The sequence below is a fragment of the Molossus molossus genome, unplaced genomic scaffold, assembly GCF_014108415.1.
Source record: "Molossus molossus isolate mMolMol1 unplaced genomic scaffold, mMolMol1.p scaffold_m16_p_10, whole genome shotgun sequence".
NCBI lineage: Eukaryota > Metazoa > Chordata > Mammalia > Chiroptera > Molossidae > Molossus > Molossus molossus.
In genome coordinates this window covers 37,589,406-37,608,230 of record NW_023425345.1, presented here as the reverse complement: position 1 = coordinate 37,608,230, position 18,825 = coordinate 37,589,406, and the positions used below count along the sequence as shown (strand labels likewise).

At 36.2% G+C, this 18,825-nt stretch overlaps 1 protein-coding gene across 2 annotated transcripts in view; it reads right to left on the bottom strand.

Moving 5' to 3' along the window:
* CCDC91 (coiled-coil domain containing 91) overlaps nt 1-17,730 on the bottom strand; it is a 273,314-nt gene extending 255,584 nt beyond the window's left edge. The window contains exon 1 of one of the 2 annotated variants that reach the window (XM_036251940.1): nt 17,664-17,730. In XM_036251940.1, the coding sequence (XP_036107833.1) occupies nt 17,664-17,715 (52 nt within the window). In that variant the 5' untranslated portion in view covers nt 17,716-17,730. The remainder of the gene's footprint in view (nt 1-17,663) is intronic. The other variant, XM_036251939.1, reaches the window with a different exon arrangement.
* Between the last annotated feature and the right edge of the window lie 1,095 nt (nt 17,731-18,825).

Here is an 18,825-nt window from a genome sequence, read left to right as displayed (position 1 = left end):
ATCCCCAGCCCTGGTTGGGGTAGTGCAGGAGGCAACCACTCAATGTGTCCCTCTCCCATCAATGTCTCTCTCTCTCCCTCCCTCCCACTCTATCTGAAAATCAATGGAAAAACATTCTCGGGTGAGGTTCAAAATGAAAGAAAGTCCAGTCAAAAGACCTATGCTCATAGAAAAGATATGGGACCAATATAAAAAAACTGGACTATAAATATTATGTTTTAAGGTATGTACATATTTTTATGACTGCCCCCTCTAGCCAAAAACTTTTTATAAACTTTACAACTACCAGGTCCAATTGAGTTGGGTAAAAGAGCTTGTCCTATAGGCCCGTCTAAAAAATGTTTTCTAAATTAAGAAATAACAATGAAGTTTCAGTTTTGCAAGATGAAAAGAGTTCTGTGGATGGAGGGTGGTGATGATAGGACACAAATGTGAGTGCACTTAATGTCACTAAATTGTCACTTTAAAATGGTAAAGATGCTAACTTTTATGTAATGTCTCAAAAAGAATGAATAAACAGACTTACTATAATAATCAAAAAATCAAAAAAGCCCTGGCCAGTTGGGCTCAGCGGTTGGAGCGTCAGCCTGCAGTCCAGAGAGACCCAGGTTCAGTTCCCGCTAAGGGCACGTACCTGGGTTGCACGTTGTCCCTGGCCCTGGCTGGGTCATGCTGGTGGTAACCACTTGATGCGTCCCTGTGTCCCTTTCACATCAATGTCTGTCTCTCTCTTTGTCTCTGTCTCTTTCTGTCTCTCTGTCTCTCTGTCTCTCTCTCTCTCCCCCTCCCTCTCTCCCTCCCTCCCTCCCTTCCTCCCACTCTATCCGAACAAAAAATGAAAAAATGTCCTCAGGTGCGGATAAAAAAAAAATCAAAAATATTACATTGAGTAAAGTAAGCCAGTCACAAAGAGTACATAGTTATTGTATAATTCTTCCAATTATATGAAACTCAAGAACAGGTAAAATTAATCTATGTAATAGAAGTCAGAAGAGTGGATCAGGGGACAGGTGTAGTGGGATAGAGAGAGACTAACTGCAAGAGGAACTAAAGAACTTTCTGGGGAAATGGAAATGTTTCATATCTTGACTAGAGTATAGTTACAGTTATATATTTGTCAGAATTCAACAAACTACACACCTCCAATCTGTACATTTCACAATATTTGCAAATTTCGCATTAATTTTTAATCACAGTGTGGAGTAGAAAGGACTAAAGAAATTAGTCTAGAAATTAATTCATAAGCATTATCCGCTAAAACCTAATAAGGGTATTTTTTAACCACCAGAGTTACTACACAGCGAAGCTTATTAAAAAGTAAATTGCACCCTGGTCATTTTGGTTCAGCGGTTACAGTGTCGATTCTCAGACCAAAGAGTTACTGATTCGATCCTGGTCAAGGGTATGTACCTGGGTTGCAGGTTCGATCCCCAACCCTTGTCATGGTCATAAGGGAGGCAACCAATGGATGTGTCTCTCTCACACTGATATTTCTGCTTTTCTTTCTCTCTCTCTCTCCCTCCCTCCCTCTCCCTTTCTCCCTTCAGCTCTATCTAAAAATCAATGGTAAAATATCCTTGGGTGAGGATTAACAAAAAGAAAAGTGAATTGCTAATTGACAACAGAACAAGGACATGCTACAGTTTCTCACTAGTCAGCCCAAAGGGTTTTAAAGGTAAACAAAATAACACCATTCTTGAAATCTTAAACTAAAACAACAAGATATCTAGAAAGACTACAAGACATAGCTCTCTTCTAATTAGCCCTGTTTTTCCATCTACCTAATTCCTCCCCTTTAATTCAAGTCAATTTAATTCAATAAACCTATTACACTTACTCTTTGTATGTTATTATGTGAGGAACTAACTATACCAAAATACAAAAATGAATGTACAGTAACCTCAACCGTCCAGGCATTTATAATATGATAGATGGTATTACACAAGTAGATAAGAGATAGCTACAAGAAAAGTCATAGCAGGACCTGCAATATTCAAACTGAAACCCTGTGCAGTTCAGACCAATATTTTGAAAGGTAAAGTTTTTTAAGTAAGGCAAAAGAACAGTAAGTGGCTCATGCTCTAGGCTTATTCCCCACTCTTTCCTTTTTATTACCAGCGCAGGAAAATTCCATAAATATCTCTGTGTTTCCAAGAAATTTAAGAATGTGAATACAAAAGGTTTCCTGTAGTTTCACAAATAAAAGATAGAAAATTCATGTTTACAATTCTTTGAGTGGGTGAGTAAAAGACTCCACCATATTTCTATAAAAGATATTCAGTATGATTCAAACCATTGACCATCAATGTTCCTGGCAATGTGTGGAAAATCACAGATTTCTTACTTTTCTGGAGTGAATTATTCTGCTTTAAAATCTGAAACTCTAAAATTAGAATTATGAAGTGACAGAAAACATCACAATCTGAATTCTACTTACACAAAACCACATGATTTTCAATGCCAAGTTCTGAATTTACAGCTGGGAAAATCACCACTGAAGATAGCTGAGTCTGGGTCAGATTCACTTAACATAAAACCAAATGTAGACCTCAAATTACATGTGACATCTCCAGCCAGTCATATAAATAAGAATAATGCAAGCCTAAAGACAATAAATTCACCTAGACCTTTCTAAATTTGGCTTCCCTAATAGTACTACAATAGTTCTTTCCTAAAATTTTCAAATAAATTAGAAGAAAGGAAGAAAACAAACATATCTTCATTTAAGCACAATTTAAAAATTTTAAATTACTCATTTCAGTTCTTCGAGGAAATATCCTATAAACAAATCAAGATATTCAATATCTTGAAATACACCTGTTATATAAAAAACATAAAGGAAAAAAATCAATAAGCCTGTTAGGATATCAAGTATTGGCATGTCATCTCAGAACTCTTCCCCAAACAGCTTGTCACAAAGTACAGAGGAACAAGCTGTACTAAGGATGTACAAGGATGTTTATTTAGCTGTTTGCTTAAGCAGCTAGTGATTTCCCATTAAGTTAACAAAACCAAATGAAAGTCAACAGGAGTCTGTCTACAACTATAAAATCACTTTACATTATTTGGTTTCAGAAGTTTGGACCCTATGGAAAGTCCATTTAAAATTTTACCTGGCAAACACAAGCTAAAATATTTTGTTTGCCGTTTGAAGCCACACCAAAATCCAATCCACAGAGACAGGATTTCCAGTTTATTTCTCACAACCCACATGTACAAATAACCAAATTACAACATACAAAAGTATTGTGAAAATTCTGTAATAACAGTAAAGAAAGTAGTTCATCATAGAGCTCTACTGCTTGGACATTTTTCTAAAACCTCTAGTTTTCATAATATACATTTCAGCATTTAAATTAAGTACTCAAACATACTAGGCTCACCTTGGAAGTCTAATGTAAAAGTTCTTTCTGGATTAGGAATCAAACCTAACCTAGTTCAAACACTGTAACTGAATAAACAATGGCATGATTTCTTAAAAAAACAAAACATGTAAGTCCTGGCCAGTTTTCCTCAGTGGTTAGAGTGTCGGCCTACAGACCAAAGAGTCATGGATTCAGTTCTGGTCAATGGCACATACCTGGGTTGCAGGTTCAATCCCAAGGCCTCATGAGGATCCTGCAGAAGGCAGCCAAATGATGGGTCTCTCATGCACCGATGTTTCTCTCTCTCTTCCCCTTCTTTCCCCCTTCCACTCTACCTAAAAATAAATAGAAAAGTATCCTCGAGGTGAGGATTAAAAAAACAAAACAAAACAAAAAGAACATATCAAATACTGCAATTATTGCATAGTTTATTAATAGTATACCTCATATTCAATTCTTTATGGAAATCAGCCTTATGCTTCTTTATAGGCACCTATTCCATGTAACTTCAAGAATTAAGATCAGGGAGAGAAAAATGGCGGCAGAGTGAATGGAAGCTACACAGACTATCTCCCAGGACCAAACTGGAATTACAATTAAAATAAAAACTAATCATTGGGAAAAACCAACTGAAAAGCAGGTAGAGAAAACTGATATAACAAGGGATGGAAAGAGGACACCAAATAGAGCCTGGTAAACACTGCGGAAGTACCAGAGGACAGACTGGGAGCCCATAGACAGTAGCGGGGGGCTATCTTAGCTGTGAGCAGTTCCGGCTGAGAAGGTGGTGCTAAAAAAAGCACCGAATCAGCTACAGCCACTCACCTAGAGTTCTGGCAGAGGGAGGGCAGACTGGACTGGAACTGTGTCAAGAATGTCCGGGGTCCATTGCTCAGGGGAGAGAAGACACCGGGAGTTTTAGGCTAAATCATTCCCTCATAAGACAGTAGCCATCTTACTCAAAGAACCTCATGCCAGAACCCCTAGGAGAAGCAACAGCCCCTTCCTCAGAAATTTAAGACCACCAGGCAAGGCCAGCGAAATGCAAATTGAGGCTCATTAACAGCTAAAGTCTGAGAGCAAGCAAGTGCCTCACCCACTGGAAATAATTACACCTGAGGGATTTTTCATTCAGCTGAGGGCTACAAATTAAGGCTCATCAAGTAACTGAGAATAATAGCCTGCAGGAAAAAGCTAGAGGATGACTGTAAATCTACCCAGGAAAGTAAGACTTGACAGTGGTATTTAACTTGGGCCCTCCCACACTCATCCAAAGCCAGTACAGGGAGCCACAACCTTCGGAACACCTACACCCACAGGAAAAATTTGGCAGGCTCCAAAACACACTGAGACAGCCAAAATGGTGAAACAAATAAACAAATCCCAAATGAAAGGACAACAGATTTCTACAGGAGATGAGATCAATGAAATGGAACTAAGAAAGATATCAGAGGTAGAGTTCGGAGTAATAATTATGAAGAAGCTCAAAAGCATGAGTAAACGCCTCAACAGCATGAGTAAAGATATAGAAACATTGAAAATCAACCAACTGGAAATGAAAAACCACCAAGGAAAAATGAAATAGCAGAAATAATGCACACATTGGAAGGAATAACCAGCAGAGTAGAGGAAGCCCGGGATTGGGTCAGTGAAGACAGGGTAGAAAAAAATCAACCAATCAAATAACAACAACAACAACAACAACAAAAATTAAAAAACAGGAAGGCAGCTTAAGAGAACTGTGGAAAACTATGAAACATAACAGCATCTGCATCATATGAGTGTCAGAAGAAGAAGAAAATGAGCAAGGGTTAGAGAATATGTATGAAGAAACAGTGACAGAAAACTTCCCTAACTTGGAGAAGATAAAAGGCATACAAGTTCAAGAGGTACAAAGAGTCCCAAGTAAGAAGAACTCAAACAGTCCCACACCAAGACACATAATAATTAAAATGCCAAGAATTAAAGACAAAGACAGAATCCTGAAGGCAATAAGAGATAAGCAACAGATTACCTACAAAGGAACCCCCATAAGGCTACCAGCTGATTTCTCAACAAAAACACTACAGGCCAGAGGGAATGGCATGAAGTAATCAAGGTAATGAAAAACAAGGATCTGAATCCAAGACTACTCTATACAGTAAGGTTATCATTCAAAATACAAGGTGAAATAAAGAGCTTCCCAGACGAGAAAAGACTAAGGAAATATATTAGCACCAAACTATCACTCCAAGAAATGTTAAAAGGGCTGTTGTAACAGGCAGAAGAAATAGGAAGAGAATCATAACCAGAAAAAACAAAAATGGTAATAAATAAGTACATATCAATAATAACTTTAAATATAAATGAATTAAATGCTCAGATCTAATGACACAGTATCAATGAATAGATAAGAAAGCATGACTCATATATATATTATTTACAAGAGACCCACCTCACAACAAAAGACTCACATATGTTGAAAGTGAAGGGAACGAAAAAAAATTTCCAAGCAAATGGAAAGGAAAAAAAAAGCTGGGGTAGCAATACTCATATCCAATGAAATAGACTTCAAAATGAAGGCCATAACTAGAAACAAAGAAGGTCACTACATAATATTGAAAGAAACTTTCCAAGAGGAGGATATAACCTTGGTAAACATATATGCACCCAATATAGGAGCACCAAAATACATTAACAAAACTTCTGGGGGTCTTCAAAGGAGAAATCAACAGCAATACAATCACAGCAGGGGACTTCAACACCCCGCTGACATCACTGAATAGATGCTCTAGACAAAAAATTAACAAGGAAACAGAGACTCTAAATGATGCATTAGATCAAATAGATTTAATAAATAGCTAGAGAATTACAACCCCAAAATTGCAGAATTCACATTCTTCTCAAGTGCACATGGGACCACATGTTAAGACACAAACTAAGTCTCCACAAGTTCAAAAGATTGAAATCATATCAATCATCTTCTCAGATCACAATGGCATGAAACTAGAACTCAATTCAATAAAAACACCCAAAAACATTCAAGCAGATGGAGGCTAAATAGCATGTTATTAAACAATTAATGGGTTACCAAGGAAGTCAAGGAAGAAATTAAAAACTTCCTGTAAATCAATAAAAATAAACACACAACAACATAAATCTATGGGATGTAGCAAAAGCAGTCCTGAGAGGGAAGTTCATAGCACTACAGGCCTACGTCAAGAAACAAGAAATATTTTTAATTGACTTTCTAATCCTACAACTTAAAGAACTAGAAAGTAAACAAAAAGAAAATCCCAGGGGAAGAAGATGGAAAGAAATAGTGAAGGTCAGAGCAGAAATAAACAACACAGAAACAAACAAACAAACAAAAAACAATTCAAAAGATCAATGAATCAAAGAGCTGGTTCTTTGAAGAGATAAACAAGATTTTTATTTTTTTTTTATTTTTTATTTTTTGGTACGTGCCCCCAGCGGGAACCGAACCTGGGACTCTCCAGTTCGCAGGCCGATGCTCCAACCGCTGAGCCAAACTGGCTAGGGCAAGAGATAAACAAGATTGATGGACCCATAGCCAGACTCACCAAGAAACAAAAAGAGAAGACCCAAATACACAAAATCAGAAACAAAAGAGAAGTAACAACTGACACCACAGAAATACAAAAGACCGTTAAAAAACAGAGGAAGATATAAAAAAAAGTGGAAGTACATACCTTGTTCATGGATTAGAAGAATTAACATCATTAAAATGTCCATACTACCCAAAGCAATCTATAGAGTCAATGCAATCTCTATTAAAATACCAACAACATATTTCACAGAACTAGAAAAAATACTCCAAAAGTTTGTATGGAACCAAAAAAGACTTTGAATAGCCACAGCAATCTTGAAAAAGAAGAACAAAAGTAGGAGGAATCACAGTACCGGATATCAGGTTATAATGCAAAGCCACTGTAATCAAAACAGCCTGGTGCTGGCACAAGAACAGGCATACAGATCAATGGAATAGAACAGAGAACCCAGAAATGGACCCAAGACACTATTCTCAATTAATATATGACAAAGGTAGCAAGAGCATACAATGGAGTAAAGACAGCCTCTTTAATAAATGATGTTGGGAAAATTGGACAGCTACATGCAAAAAAAAAAGAAACTAGACCATCAACTTACACCATACACAAGAATAAACTCAAAATGGATAAAAGACTTAAATGTGACTCATGAATCCATAAAAATCCTAGAAGAAAATGTAGTCAACAAAATTTCAGACATCACATGCTGCAGAATTTTCACTGATACAACGCCTAAAGCAAGACAAACAAAGAAAAAAAATGAACAAATGGGACTACATCAAACTAAAAAGCTTCTGGACAGCAAAAGAAATCATCATCAACATGGAAAGGGAACCCGCTATATAGGAGAGCATAATTGCCAATGATACATTAGATAAGGGGCTAATTTCATATATCTCATACAACTCAACAAAAAGAAGACAAAGAACCCAATTAAAAAATGGGTATCTAAATAGACACCTTTCCAAACAGTACATACAAATGGCCAAGAGATGTATGGAAAAATGCTCCATGTCACTAAGCATCAGAGAGATGCAAATTAAAACAACTATGAGGTATCACCTCACACCTGCTAGAATGGCTGGCATTAACAAATCATCAAACTACATGTGCCAGAGAGGTGTGGAGAAAGGAGACTCTAGTACATTCTGCTGGTGGGAATGCAGACCGGTGCAACCATTATGAAAAACACTATGGTGTTAGCTCAAAAAATTAAAAATTGATCTGCCATGTGACGCAGTGATCCCACTTCTTGGAATATCTCCTGAGAAGCCTGAAACACCAATCAGAAAGAATATATGTACCGCTATGTTCACAGCAGCACTATTTACAATAGCTAAGATCTGGAAACAGTCCAAATGTCCATCAATAGGTGAGTGGATAAAAAAGCTGTGGTACATATACACAATGGAATACTATGTAGCTGTAAGAAAGATCTCTTATTCTTTGAGATGACATGGAGGGACCTGGAGAGTATTATCCTAAGCGAAACAAGCCAAGCAGAGAAAGACAAATATCACATGATCTCACTTATTTGTGGAATATAATGAACAAAATAAGCTGATGAGCAAAATAGATCCAGAGACAAAGAAGTAGGGTACAGACTGACAAACCTCAGAAGAGGGGAGTGGGAGGAGAGTGAAGAGATAAACCAAAGAACTTATATGCAAATATGTACAACCAATGGACATAGACAACAATGCCAGGAGGCCGAGGATCAGGAGAAGGGTGTTAATGGGAGAAAAAGGAGAAATATCTGTAGCAAAAATAAATTAATAAAAAAATGTGTGTGGGGGGGGTAGAATTAAGATCATCACACAGCATCACATATTACTGATATGCTACAACTGCATTATTTCAGAAACATCAAAACCTAGTTCCCAATTTTTTGTTGTTGTTTTGTTTTTGTTTTTCCATTTATTTTCTTTCAAACAGAGTGGGAGGAAGAGGGAGAGAGAGAGAGAAATATTGATGTGAAAGAGACACATCGACTGGTTGCCTCCAGCACAACCCCGACCACTGCCGGGGATCAAAAAGGCAATTGAGGTACGTGCCCTTGACCAGAAACAAACCTGCGACTCTTTGGTCTGAGGGCAGATGCTCTAACTGCTGAACCAAACTGGCCAGGACTAGTATCCAGTTTTGAACATAACAATGAATGACACTATGAGTCAATATTATGTCCACTCACTGCTATAATGAATTCAAATATGCAACCCTTACTACCATATGAGAACAAAGTTTTTAATACTACCAAAAACCGGTAAGCAAAAACATCGCACAAAAATGCTTCCTCGGAATATCTGGAAGCTGAAACAATAGGGTTAACAAAGCTTTCTCAGTTATTCAGAGATATATGGAAACACCTTTTGTTTTCAAGTTAAGGAATGTTTTCTAAAATACACTGGTCAATTTCCCTACTTTAGGAAATAAAGTTCAGCGAGTTCCCAAAATACACATAGCCTTTACACATCAATGGTGATTCAAGGAATGGAATGGATATATTCACAGGATGCAATGTGACTTCTATCTTCTCTTTCCACCTTTCACCCTCACAACTACCATGCAATGTTAAAGTAATACATGTTGTTTAAGATTCATTTCAGAGAAGAGAAATTGATAAAATTACAAAAGTACAGCCTTGATTAAAAAGACAACAAAGATAAGAAACTATAGGCATTTTCAAATATGTTAAGACAACACTCTTAGCTAAAAATGGAAAGTTCCTGATCCACAGGCCTATACTAAGTAGCATCTCTACATTTTACCAGCCCAATACCTCTCTTTCCAAGCTTCTTGTAAGAGTAGGCAATTAATCCAAGCTGAGTTAAATAACATGTTTTGCCATAATAATTAAACCTAAGGATAGGAACCTGGCTACAGCTGGATCGATCAATCTTCCTTTGGATGTTTCCAACCAGAGACAGAAGGGGGAAAGCCCCTTTTCCTTCTAATCACAAAACTCTCATACAGTAAGTTCTGAATCCAACTGCCTTATCTTAACTTCCTCAGCACACAAGTTCAGTCCCACTTCAGAACTGAATTTACCTGAGCTTTTTGCCTGACCTATTCCCTGCAATGCTCTTTCTCCTGATATGTGCATGGATGGCTATTTCTTGTGATTAGATCTCAGCTTCAATGTCCCCTCTGGACAAAGACTTTCTTAGACAGTCACTTAATCACTGTCACATAACCTTATTTTAACTCTCTGCATACCACTTATAATTTTAATATACTGCATTTTAATACTCACTGCTATATCCCCAACACCTAGAACAGTGCCTGGCACAGACAATATACTTTATACTTTGTTGAATAAATAAAGGAAAGCTGTGAAAAAATGAGCCCAAATGCAGCCACCATGGTCATAGATCCTAGGAGAAGCTGGTGTGGAAAAGTGAAATCAAGGAGAAAAAAGAAAAAAACAAAGCAGAACTACTAAGGCATCTGAATGTCTTTAGTCATCCCAAAGACCAGTTCCAACCCTGCCCATACTACATTTTGATTACATATATCACAGGTCTTTAAAATGACATGCACATACCACCATGGGAACATGTAAGATGACCCATGAGAATGTGAGAAGACATACTACACACATAAAATACATGTCTTTTGTATTATCCTTCGCAAACTTCTATATATGAGTCTGTTTTATAATGTATATACTATAGTCATATATAAACACAACATACAGATAAATTTACCCATTCAAGGTTGATACCTGATATCTGATAGAGATGAACAATTGAAAAAGTCTGGAGACTATCAATGTTAATAAACAAAGTTATTTTTCTTATGCTAGAGTGTTTCAGGTTTCTGTTGTTTCTAACCAAGAGACTGTTGAAATTTATCTAACACATATTTGGTGCTCAAATACCTATAAAATGCTGAATGCACAGACTGATACTTTACAGCTCCAGAGAACAGCCGAATGAAAGCTAAAGGGAGACAGATTTCAAATCTACATAAAAGTGAATTTCTAAAATTTAGACCTGTCCAAAAGCAATCACTACCTCTCCAACTACCAATTTCCCACTACCGAACTGGTTCAAGTAGAAGCCTGATGACCATTAGTGAGAAAGGATAATTAGACATGATTTCCTACTTGTGGGGCAGTCTGTATAACAAAAGTGAACAGTGACACTAAATGCTAGTGATGTAATGGTAAATTCAGTCCTTGCCCCCCTTTAAGTTATAATTTAACAGATAAAAAAGACAGACTTGCCGTGGCCAGTTTGGCTCATCACTTAAGAGCATCGGCCCACAGTCCAGAGAGATCCGGGTTCGGTTCCCACCAAGGGCACGTACCTCAGTTACAGTTTGTCCCTGGCCCCAGTTGGGGTCGTGTGGGTGGCAACCAGTCTATGTGTCTCTCTCACATGGACGTTTCTCTCTCTCTCTCTCTCTCTATGCAAAAATGTCCTTGGATGAGGATTAAAAAAAGAAAAAAAGACAGATTTGCAAAAATATATATGTGTGTGTGTGTGTGTGTGTGTGTGTGTGTGTGTGTATGTGTGTGTGTGTGTGTGTATATATATATAGTTAGTACACATAATACATCTGTACATATGGTACAGTGACAACAGAGAAAGGCAGTGATTAACTGCATGGTAGGGATATTCAAGTCAAATATTGAGAGATAAGTAAAAGCCAGTTTTCCTCTTAGGCAAGAAAGATAAGAGCATTCCTGACAAAGGGACAAGTAAGAAGAGACAGGTAAAGAAAGCAAATAGTATGGGAAGCCTAAAATACAACAAACAAGGGATAACTGTTTCATTATAAGGTACCTATGGTGGGAAAATAACCACAAATGAAGTTGCTGGGTAAGTGGCTAGGAGCCAAATTATGAAGGACCAAGGTAAGGCGTGTTTTGGAAGGAGCTGTAGAATAATACAAACGACTGTCTTTTACAGCATATTGCTTTGTGCCACACACATACCTAAACTCTAAAACACACTATCATTTTTAATCCTCACAAGATCCTTATCATTATATCCACACTTTTTAAATAAAGAAACTTAGGCTAGAGAGAAACCAACTAATTTGCCTAAAATCCCAGTTAAATTAGTGTCAGAGACTGAACTCATTGAAGGATTCTGAGAAGGGATATAAGATAAGGAGTATTTCAAATAAGTGGCCTGTACTTTGGGGGGATGAGGGGGGTAGCTATCAGGCAATATAGATAATGGCGCCAAAGCATTTTTCTAAAATGCTACAAATATAATCCAAATGAAAGCTACTGAAGGATGGGAATAATGGAAAGGATAACTGAAGGATTTCATTAGTTTCTAGCTTGAGCAAGAAAAGCCAGTTTGGGTAGAAGAAATGAGGCATAAAATGAAGGAGATAATATATAAAATGATTAGTTTAAGCTTAGGTGATATAGACACATTCAGTTTGAGGTGTTAATAAGAGAAAGACCGAACAAAGGGGAAAGGTCCAATAGGAAGTTGACCAGAAAGAACGCTATCTAAAAGAGAGGTGGGAAGATTTCCTAGGATAAACATATTTAGAAATAACTAATATACATACAGCAACTTAACAAATTATATATATATATAAAATATTATTATAAAATATTATATATATTATTTGGAGGTGAAACTCCCACTTCTTATGCTTGGCTCTGCACACATTGCCTTCTTTCCAAAAAGTACAGTATGGGGGGGGGGGATAACCTCAAAGCAGAAAAGTCCAACAAAAACCACCTCAGACAAAGGATCCAAGTCAAGATCAACAGAAAGTGATGTTGATAGTATGTCCCCTTGATATGATGTGATGAAAATGGCACTTCACCTCTGTGGTCTTCCCTCAAAAAAAAACATAACTCCATTTTAAAGATGAGAAAAAACATCAGACCAACCCCAATTAAGAAACAACAGATAAAATACCTAACCTATACTCGTCAAAACAAACTGTCAAGGTCATCAAAAATACAAAAAGTTTAAAAAACCATTACAGCCAAGAGAAAAATTAAGAACATATAACCACTAAATGTAATATGGTATCCGGTATGAAAGTCTAAAATATTTTTTAATGGTAGGTAAAAACTATGGAAATCTGAACAAAGTAGAAACTTTATTTAATAATTATTTACAATTTATTAATTTTAACAAATGTCCCATACTAACATAAGATAATAATAACAGGAAAACTAAGTGTGGGGTACTATGCTATCTTCACAATTGTCCTGTTAATCTAAAACTATTCTAAATAATAAAGTTTTTTGTTTTTTAATTGGACCAAGAAGTAAAGCAAAGAAAACCATTACTATTCAAGGGATAGATAGAAGAAAAGGTCAGGAAACAAAATTTAAAAGAAGTGATCACAAATGTAGAAAGATAAAATGATGCCCTAAAAATCATAAGGAAAAAGTATACAAGGAGGGAAATAGGTGTAAAATAACAGACATCAAGAAGATAAGGAATAAATATAAACCACTGGATTTAGGAGGTCAGTGGAAAAATAAATGAAAGTCCAATGGAGCTGCGAGGAGCAAAGGTAAATTACAGGGGTTTACGATGCTTTATGAGCCGTAATTTTATGATTCTCTCAATCACAAATCTCTTAAAAGATTCTCCTGGTTTCAAAACTATTGAAATTTTTCCCTCTTCCTTAAATCCACATCAGTTTAGTTGCCAAAACTTAACTCTTACTGAATATTCTTTCACAGTGTAAGTATTCGAATGTATACAACAGGTAGCATACATTCATCTGGCAGTAATGGAAAACTCCAAAAGCAAACTGGCTTAAACAGTAAAGACATGTATAACCATGCCTTGATATATATAACAAGAAGTCAATGGTAGAGCAGGCTCTAAAGGCAAGGCAAATCAGAGCTTCAGAAATTCTCTATAATTCCCTTGGATCTGACCTCCTATGTGTAGCTTCATCCACAGGCTGGAAGCATAATCAAAATAGTTTGAGACTGTGATCTGCCCATCTTTGAACCTGTCACTAGAAAAGAAAGGAAACTGCCATGTTTCACTTAGACTAACCAGAATCAATCCTGGAACTAGGAATGAGGATGCCTTTCTCTGAGGCACATGAAGGAGGATTAGATGTCTGAACAAAACATGTTCTGTTAGAAAGGTAGACAGGAGAAGAGTAATGCTAATAGGCAATTAACAGTAACCAACACAGGAGGTCCTTATTTGCATGTTTTCCTGGGTCTGGGGAAGTTTTTAAAAATTACTTTAATACAATGAAGAACAGGCTTGAACAAAATAAGGGCCAAATAATTTCCTTCCTCAAATAACAAAGTGACAGCCTCACAGATGATCAGTGCTATTTTACAAGCCAAGAGAGAAACTGTGGTATGAATTTGTAAGGTTATCCCTCAAATTTGTATCATACAAATTAAATGCATTTGGTATTTTAAAACAGAACCCTTCTACAACGATTTTCAACTGGTACACCGAAAGAGGCATGGTGGTACGCCACAAGAATTTTTAAAACATGCAATACCTGACTATTTTGTCAGGGGCACTGACCTCTTTTCCCTTAGGTTGTCAAATAAAAACATGACAACAGCCAACACAATAGCCATATGATGTGAATGAAACAAAATTATACCTACTGTTTTTGTCAGATCAGCAAAAAATATGTTTTTTGGTGTGTGGCAGAATTTTAGTAATTAGTTTATATGTGCCATGAGATGAAAAAGGTTGAAAACTTCTGCTCGAAATTGTTATTTTGTTGATGATAAGATGGTAAGAGATGTCAACATGGTGGAAAGAACACTGGATTTGGAGTCAGATCACTGGGCTCTGGTACTACCTCTTCCCCTAAATTGCAGCTAGACACACCTAACCTTTCTAGGTTCCAGTTTCCTCCACTGATAAATTAGAAAGTTCAGAGAGGTAATCTTTAAGTCTTCTTTCTGGTTATTCCTAATTATAAATAATATTCATTTATTAATTAGAAAATTTATGCAGACTATTTAAAGTTGTAATTCTGGGCTAGTCAATCCTAAAGATAGATACCTTCCAAGACTACAAGCTGATGATACAAAATTTTTCCTACAAAACCGCACTTTCACAAAAACCTTCACTATTGCCAGAAATGTAAATAGCATAATGTTATAACTTCTGAAATAATTCAATTTCTTTTAAAACCCAAATTCATTATTAAAAGACTGCAGCGTACCTACAGAAGCAAACCCTTACTGTTGGACAGGGGAACGGAAAATGACAGAAACTAACCACTTTGAAATGCAATTAAAGACAAGATTTCTAACCACTAAGCCTAAATGAGGAAGAAGATGAAAATCAAAGCCCAACGAAAGAGCTGGAATTCAAGTCACAATCAGACAGGAACATTTCTACATAGATTAAAAAATAGTGTCAAGGGGAAATATCCCCCAAAAGTAAAAAGAGTGTATAGGCCTAGAAGAAATCGAATCTAAGTGTCTCATGAATTTCTCTTCAAGACTGTTGATTTATGCAAAGTTGATAGAAATAACTTTCAAAAACAGGTTGGTGACAGTAAGAAACAGGAGAGGAAACCATTACCATGCCCTTTGGGAGCCTCAAATTAATGGATTTTGGCAAACCAGACACAAATCATATGGGATGACTCTGGATAAAACCCCATCACTTTAGCCAAATGCATTATGATCTGGAGTTGGTTCTTCTCAAAATTATTAATAATGAAAAATACTTACACAGGATACACATGATTGCCAGGAAAAAAAAAACGCACTTCTTTGAAACAGTTTTTAAAACAACAAACCACCCGCAGAAACCACATGGGCACAAAATGAAACAATTCTGTTCACTGATCTGTGGAGCATTTAAGCACTCCCCAAGTGCTTCAGGCTCTATTTCTGGGACAAGCAGAATATCCATGAAAATACCTGATTTGGAGCTACCAAGAAAACAGTGCAAACATACATCCACTGGCCTGAGTTTCAAGAGAAATAATTTTCCCCAAGGACAGCCTTATACTTTTGAAACCAATTTGTTTTAAGAAGACATTTCTTTTCCTCACAGTAAGACTCTAACTAAAGCTTAAAAACTCTCAAAATAAATTTTATTCAAAGCACTTAACATTAAAGAATTAATGACATATAAGTTAAAATCTTCGGGAATTACCCATTTCAAATCCAAAACTCCCCACTATCAGTAGTAGCATTATGAATATATAAAGTTACTCAATTTATCAAGTTATACAATAATACCCTACTGAAATAATGTTATTTCACTAGGTAAGCTGCAAAAGAAGAAGTCATAAATATAGAAGAAGGAATATTATTGAGGAGACAGGCAAGAGAAGGCAGAAGATGGGGGCATGTAGTTGCACTGTAACACTAGAAGCTGGGCTGGATAAACTGAAAAGGGAAAGAGGCCTAGGAAAAAGAAGCCAAATGAAACCACAGACTAGCACACAGCATTGCCTAGGGGAAAATGCAAAGACTACATAAAAATGTCATTTATGGACAGAAATATCAGATAGGTACTAGATATATTAACAGAAAACAGAAATCTATCTTGACCACCAGCATCACACAAAAAATACTCCACTCATTCCTTTAAATGAATGGAAAAAGATATATTTTGGGCCATGGCCTATTATATTGTCTCTACAAGACATGAAAAGAATACAATAAAAACTCAGCAGCCTGCAAAAGCTACATGTTTACATAGATCTGCAGACATACTCTTTACCATGTTTTCAATTTCCTGACACAATACCATAAAAATTGGAGATTTTTTCCCCTCTACTTTGGCTCTATATAAGCTGACATTTCCCTGGATAGGCTAGCAAAGCTCAACCTGTCAAAGCCTGCATAACCCTGAAAAACACATATAGTTTCCAGAAGAACTAGAGGAAAAAATGGAAAAACAGATGAGTTTCCAAGAGAAACAAGTTTGAATTGTGTATATCTATATTCCTTGTCCTTTAGAGATGCTGTTACTGGTAGTATTTGTTATCACATACATGAATCTTAAAAATACCAAAGCATTGGAGCCATTCAAGTGCAACTGTAGCTATCTTATAAACCTACGATTTTCAACCTTTTCATCTCATGGCACAAACTAATTACTAAAATTCTGAGGTACATCAAAAATATATATTTTTTGCCAATCTGTCAAAAATAAAATAGGTATAATTTTGATTCATTAACACCAGGCAGCTACTGTTATCATTTCTTTCTTTGACAATCTAAGGGAAAAGAGGTCAGTGCCCCTGACTAAACAGTGAGGTATCGCATGTTTTAAAAATTCTTGCGGCACACTGGTTAAAAATCACTGTTATATATAGTTTCAATACAAGGAAAGGATAATAATATCAAGGATGAAATACCCTGGGATTGTCACATAGTCAGAAAGAATACAGATCTGAAGAAAGATCAGATTAGACCCTTTTCAGAAAAGGAACAGGGAAACCCTATAACCATAACGAGTATTTGTAATTAAGCAAATAGCATAAAATGTGTATGAAATTCTTCATAATATGGTAAAAGAACTGTGTTTTCTAAATAGTTGCTGAGTATAATGATCTATTATGGATACAGAAATGAGAATGTCTGGTTTCTCAACATTTACTAAGAGCAGGAAGTGATGTGTCTATGATATAGGAAACTAGCATAAAAGATAGTGCATATTCCAAGTGTGTAAATTTTGTGCAAAGATTTAATGACAAGAGAAGAAACTTATAATGTATACTTTATGAAGTATAAAGGAGAATAACATATAAAAAGAATAAACAAAAAATAAAGCACTCATTTCCTAAATATTACCAGTAGTTGAATCACAGACATCTTCACCAGCACTCGCTCCTAGAGCTTCCATAATCTTCTGCACTGTGGTTACTTCAAAGTAAAAGTAAAAGTATGGTAATGGCTGGACTAAAGTTTAAACTACAGTACACATAGAGCATTCTACTTCCAATCAAAATAGAGATGCAGGGAGCAGATTTAACCTCCCAACTAAACAAATAAAAATCTGAACAAAATATATGAAATAGTTTTGGACAACAAGCAGCACAGAATTATAATTCCTGAGAGGAAGGAAACAAAGTAAGAATTATAATTGCCCAGCCTACAACCTAGAGTCAGTTCAAAGGCACATGGTGCAAGAACCCAAGCAAAAGTGACCCCTCACTAATTTGAGGGAACAGATAAGTCTGTGAGGCAGCTAAGCTAGTGCTTGCAGGGCCAAAAATTTGAGAGAACTATACCAAGTAAGAATTCCAGAGATAGAAAGAGTTGTTCACATCTTGGGCTGAGTACTAACATGTACACACATGAGAGAAAACTAACTACATGAGGCTGGGAAAAGCAAAACAAAGTGAGTAGACAAAACAACATCTGGAGCTCACACACTGTTGGTAATAGATTGTGTTCCTGCCATTCAGAGTGGATAAACCCTGTAATACATAGAGCATTCAGCTGAATCCAAGTGAGGGCATCTCCTTAGTAATGGGGCTAAATTAGACCTACAACAAAAGGATATTTTGAATCCACTTTAACAAATCTTAAAAATATGCCTCAAAATAATCCAACTGAGTCCAACTAATAATAATCCAACTAATATAATTGAGAAACAAAACAAAATGCAACATTATTTGAAATGATACAACAAAATTCAGCAACAAATAAGCTAATATTCAAAACAAGGACATTTTAATGCAATCAGATGTTTAAAGGCATATAGAAAATCAGGACAATCTGACCTATAATCAGGAGAAAATTGTTCAGCAGAAACGTAGAAATGAGATTATGGAATTAGCAAACAAAGATATGAAAACAGCTATAATAAATGTTTCACATGTTTCATATGTTTAAGAAGGGAGAAAACAAAAACCATAATGATGAGAGATGTCAAAGACATGTAAAAGATTCAAATGGAACTTCCAGAAAACATCTAAAAATAAAAAAAATAGATAGGATGGGGTTAACA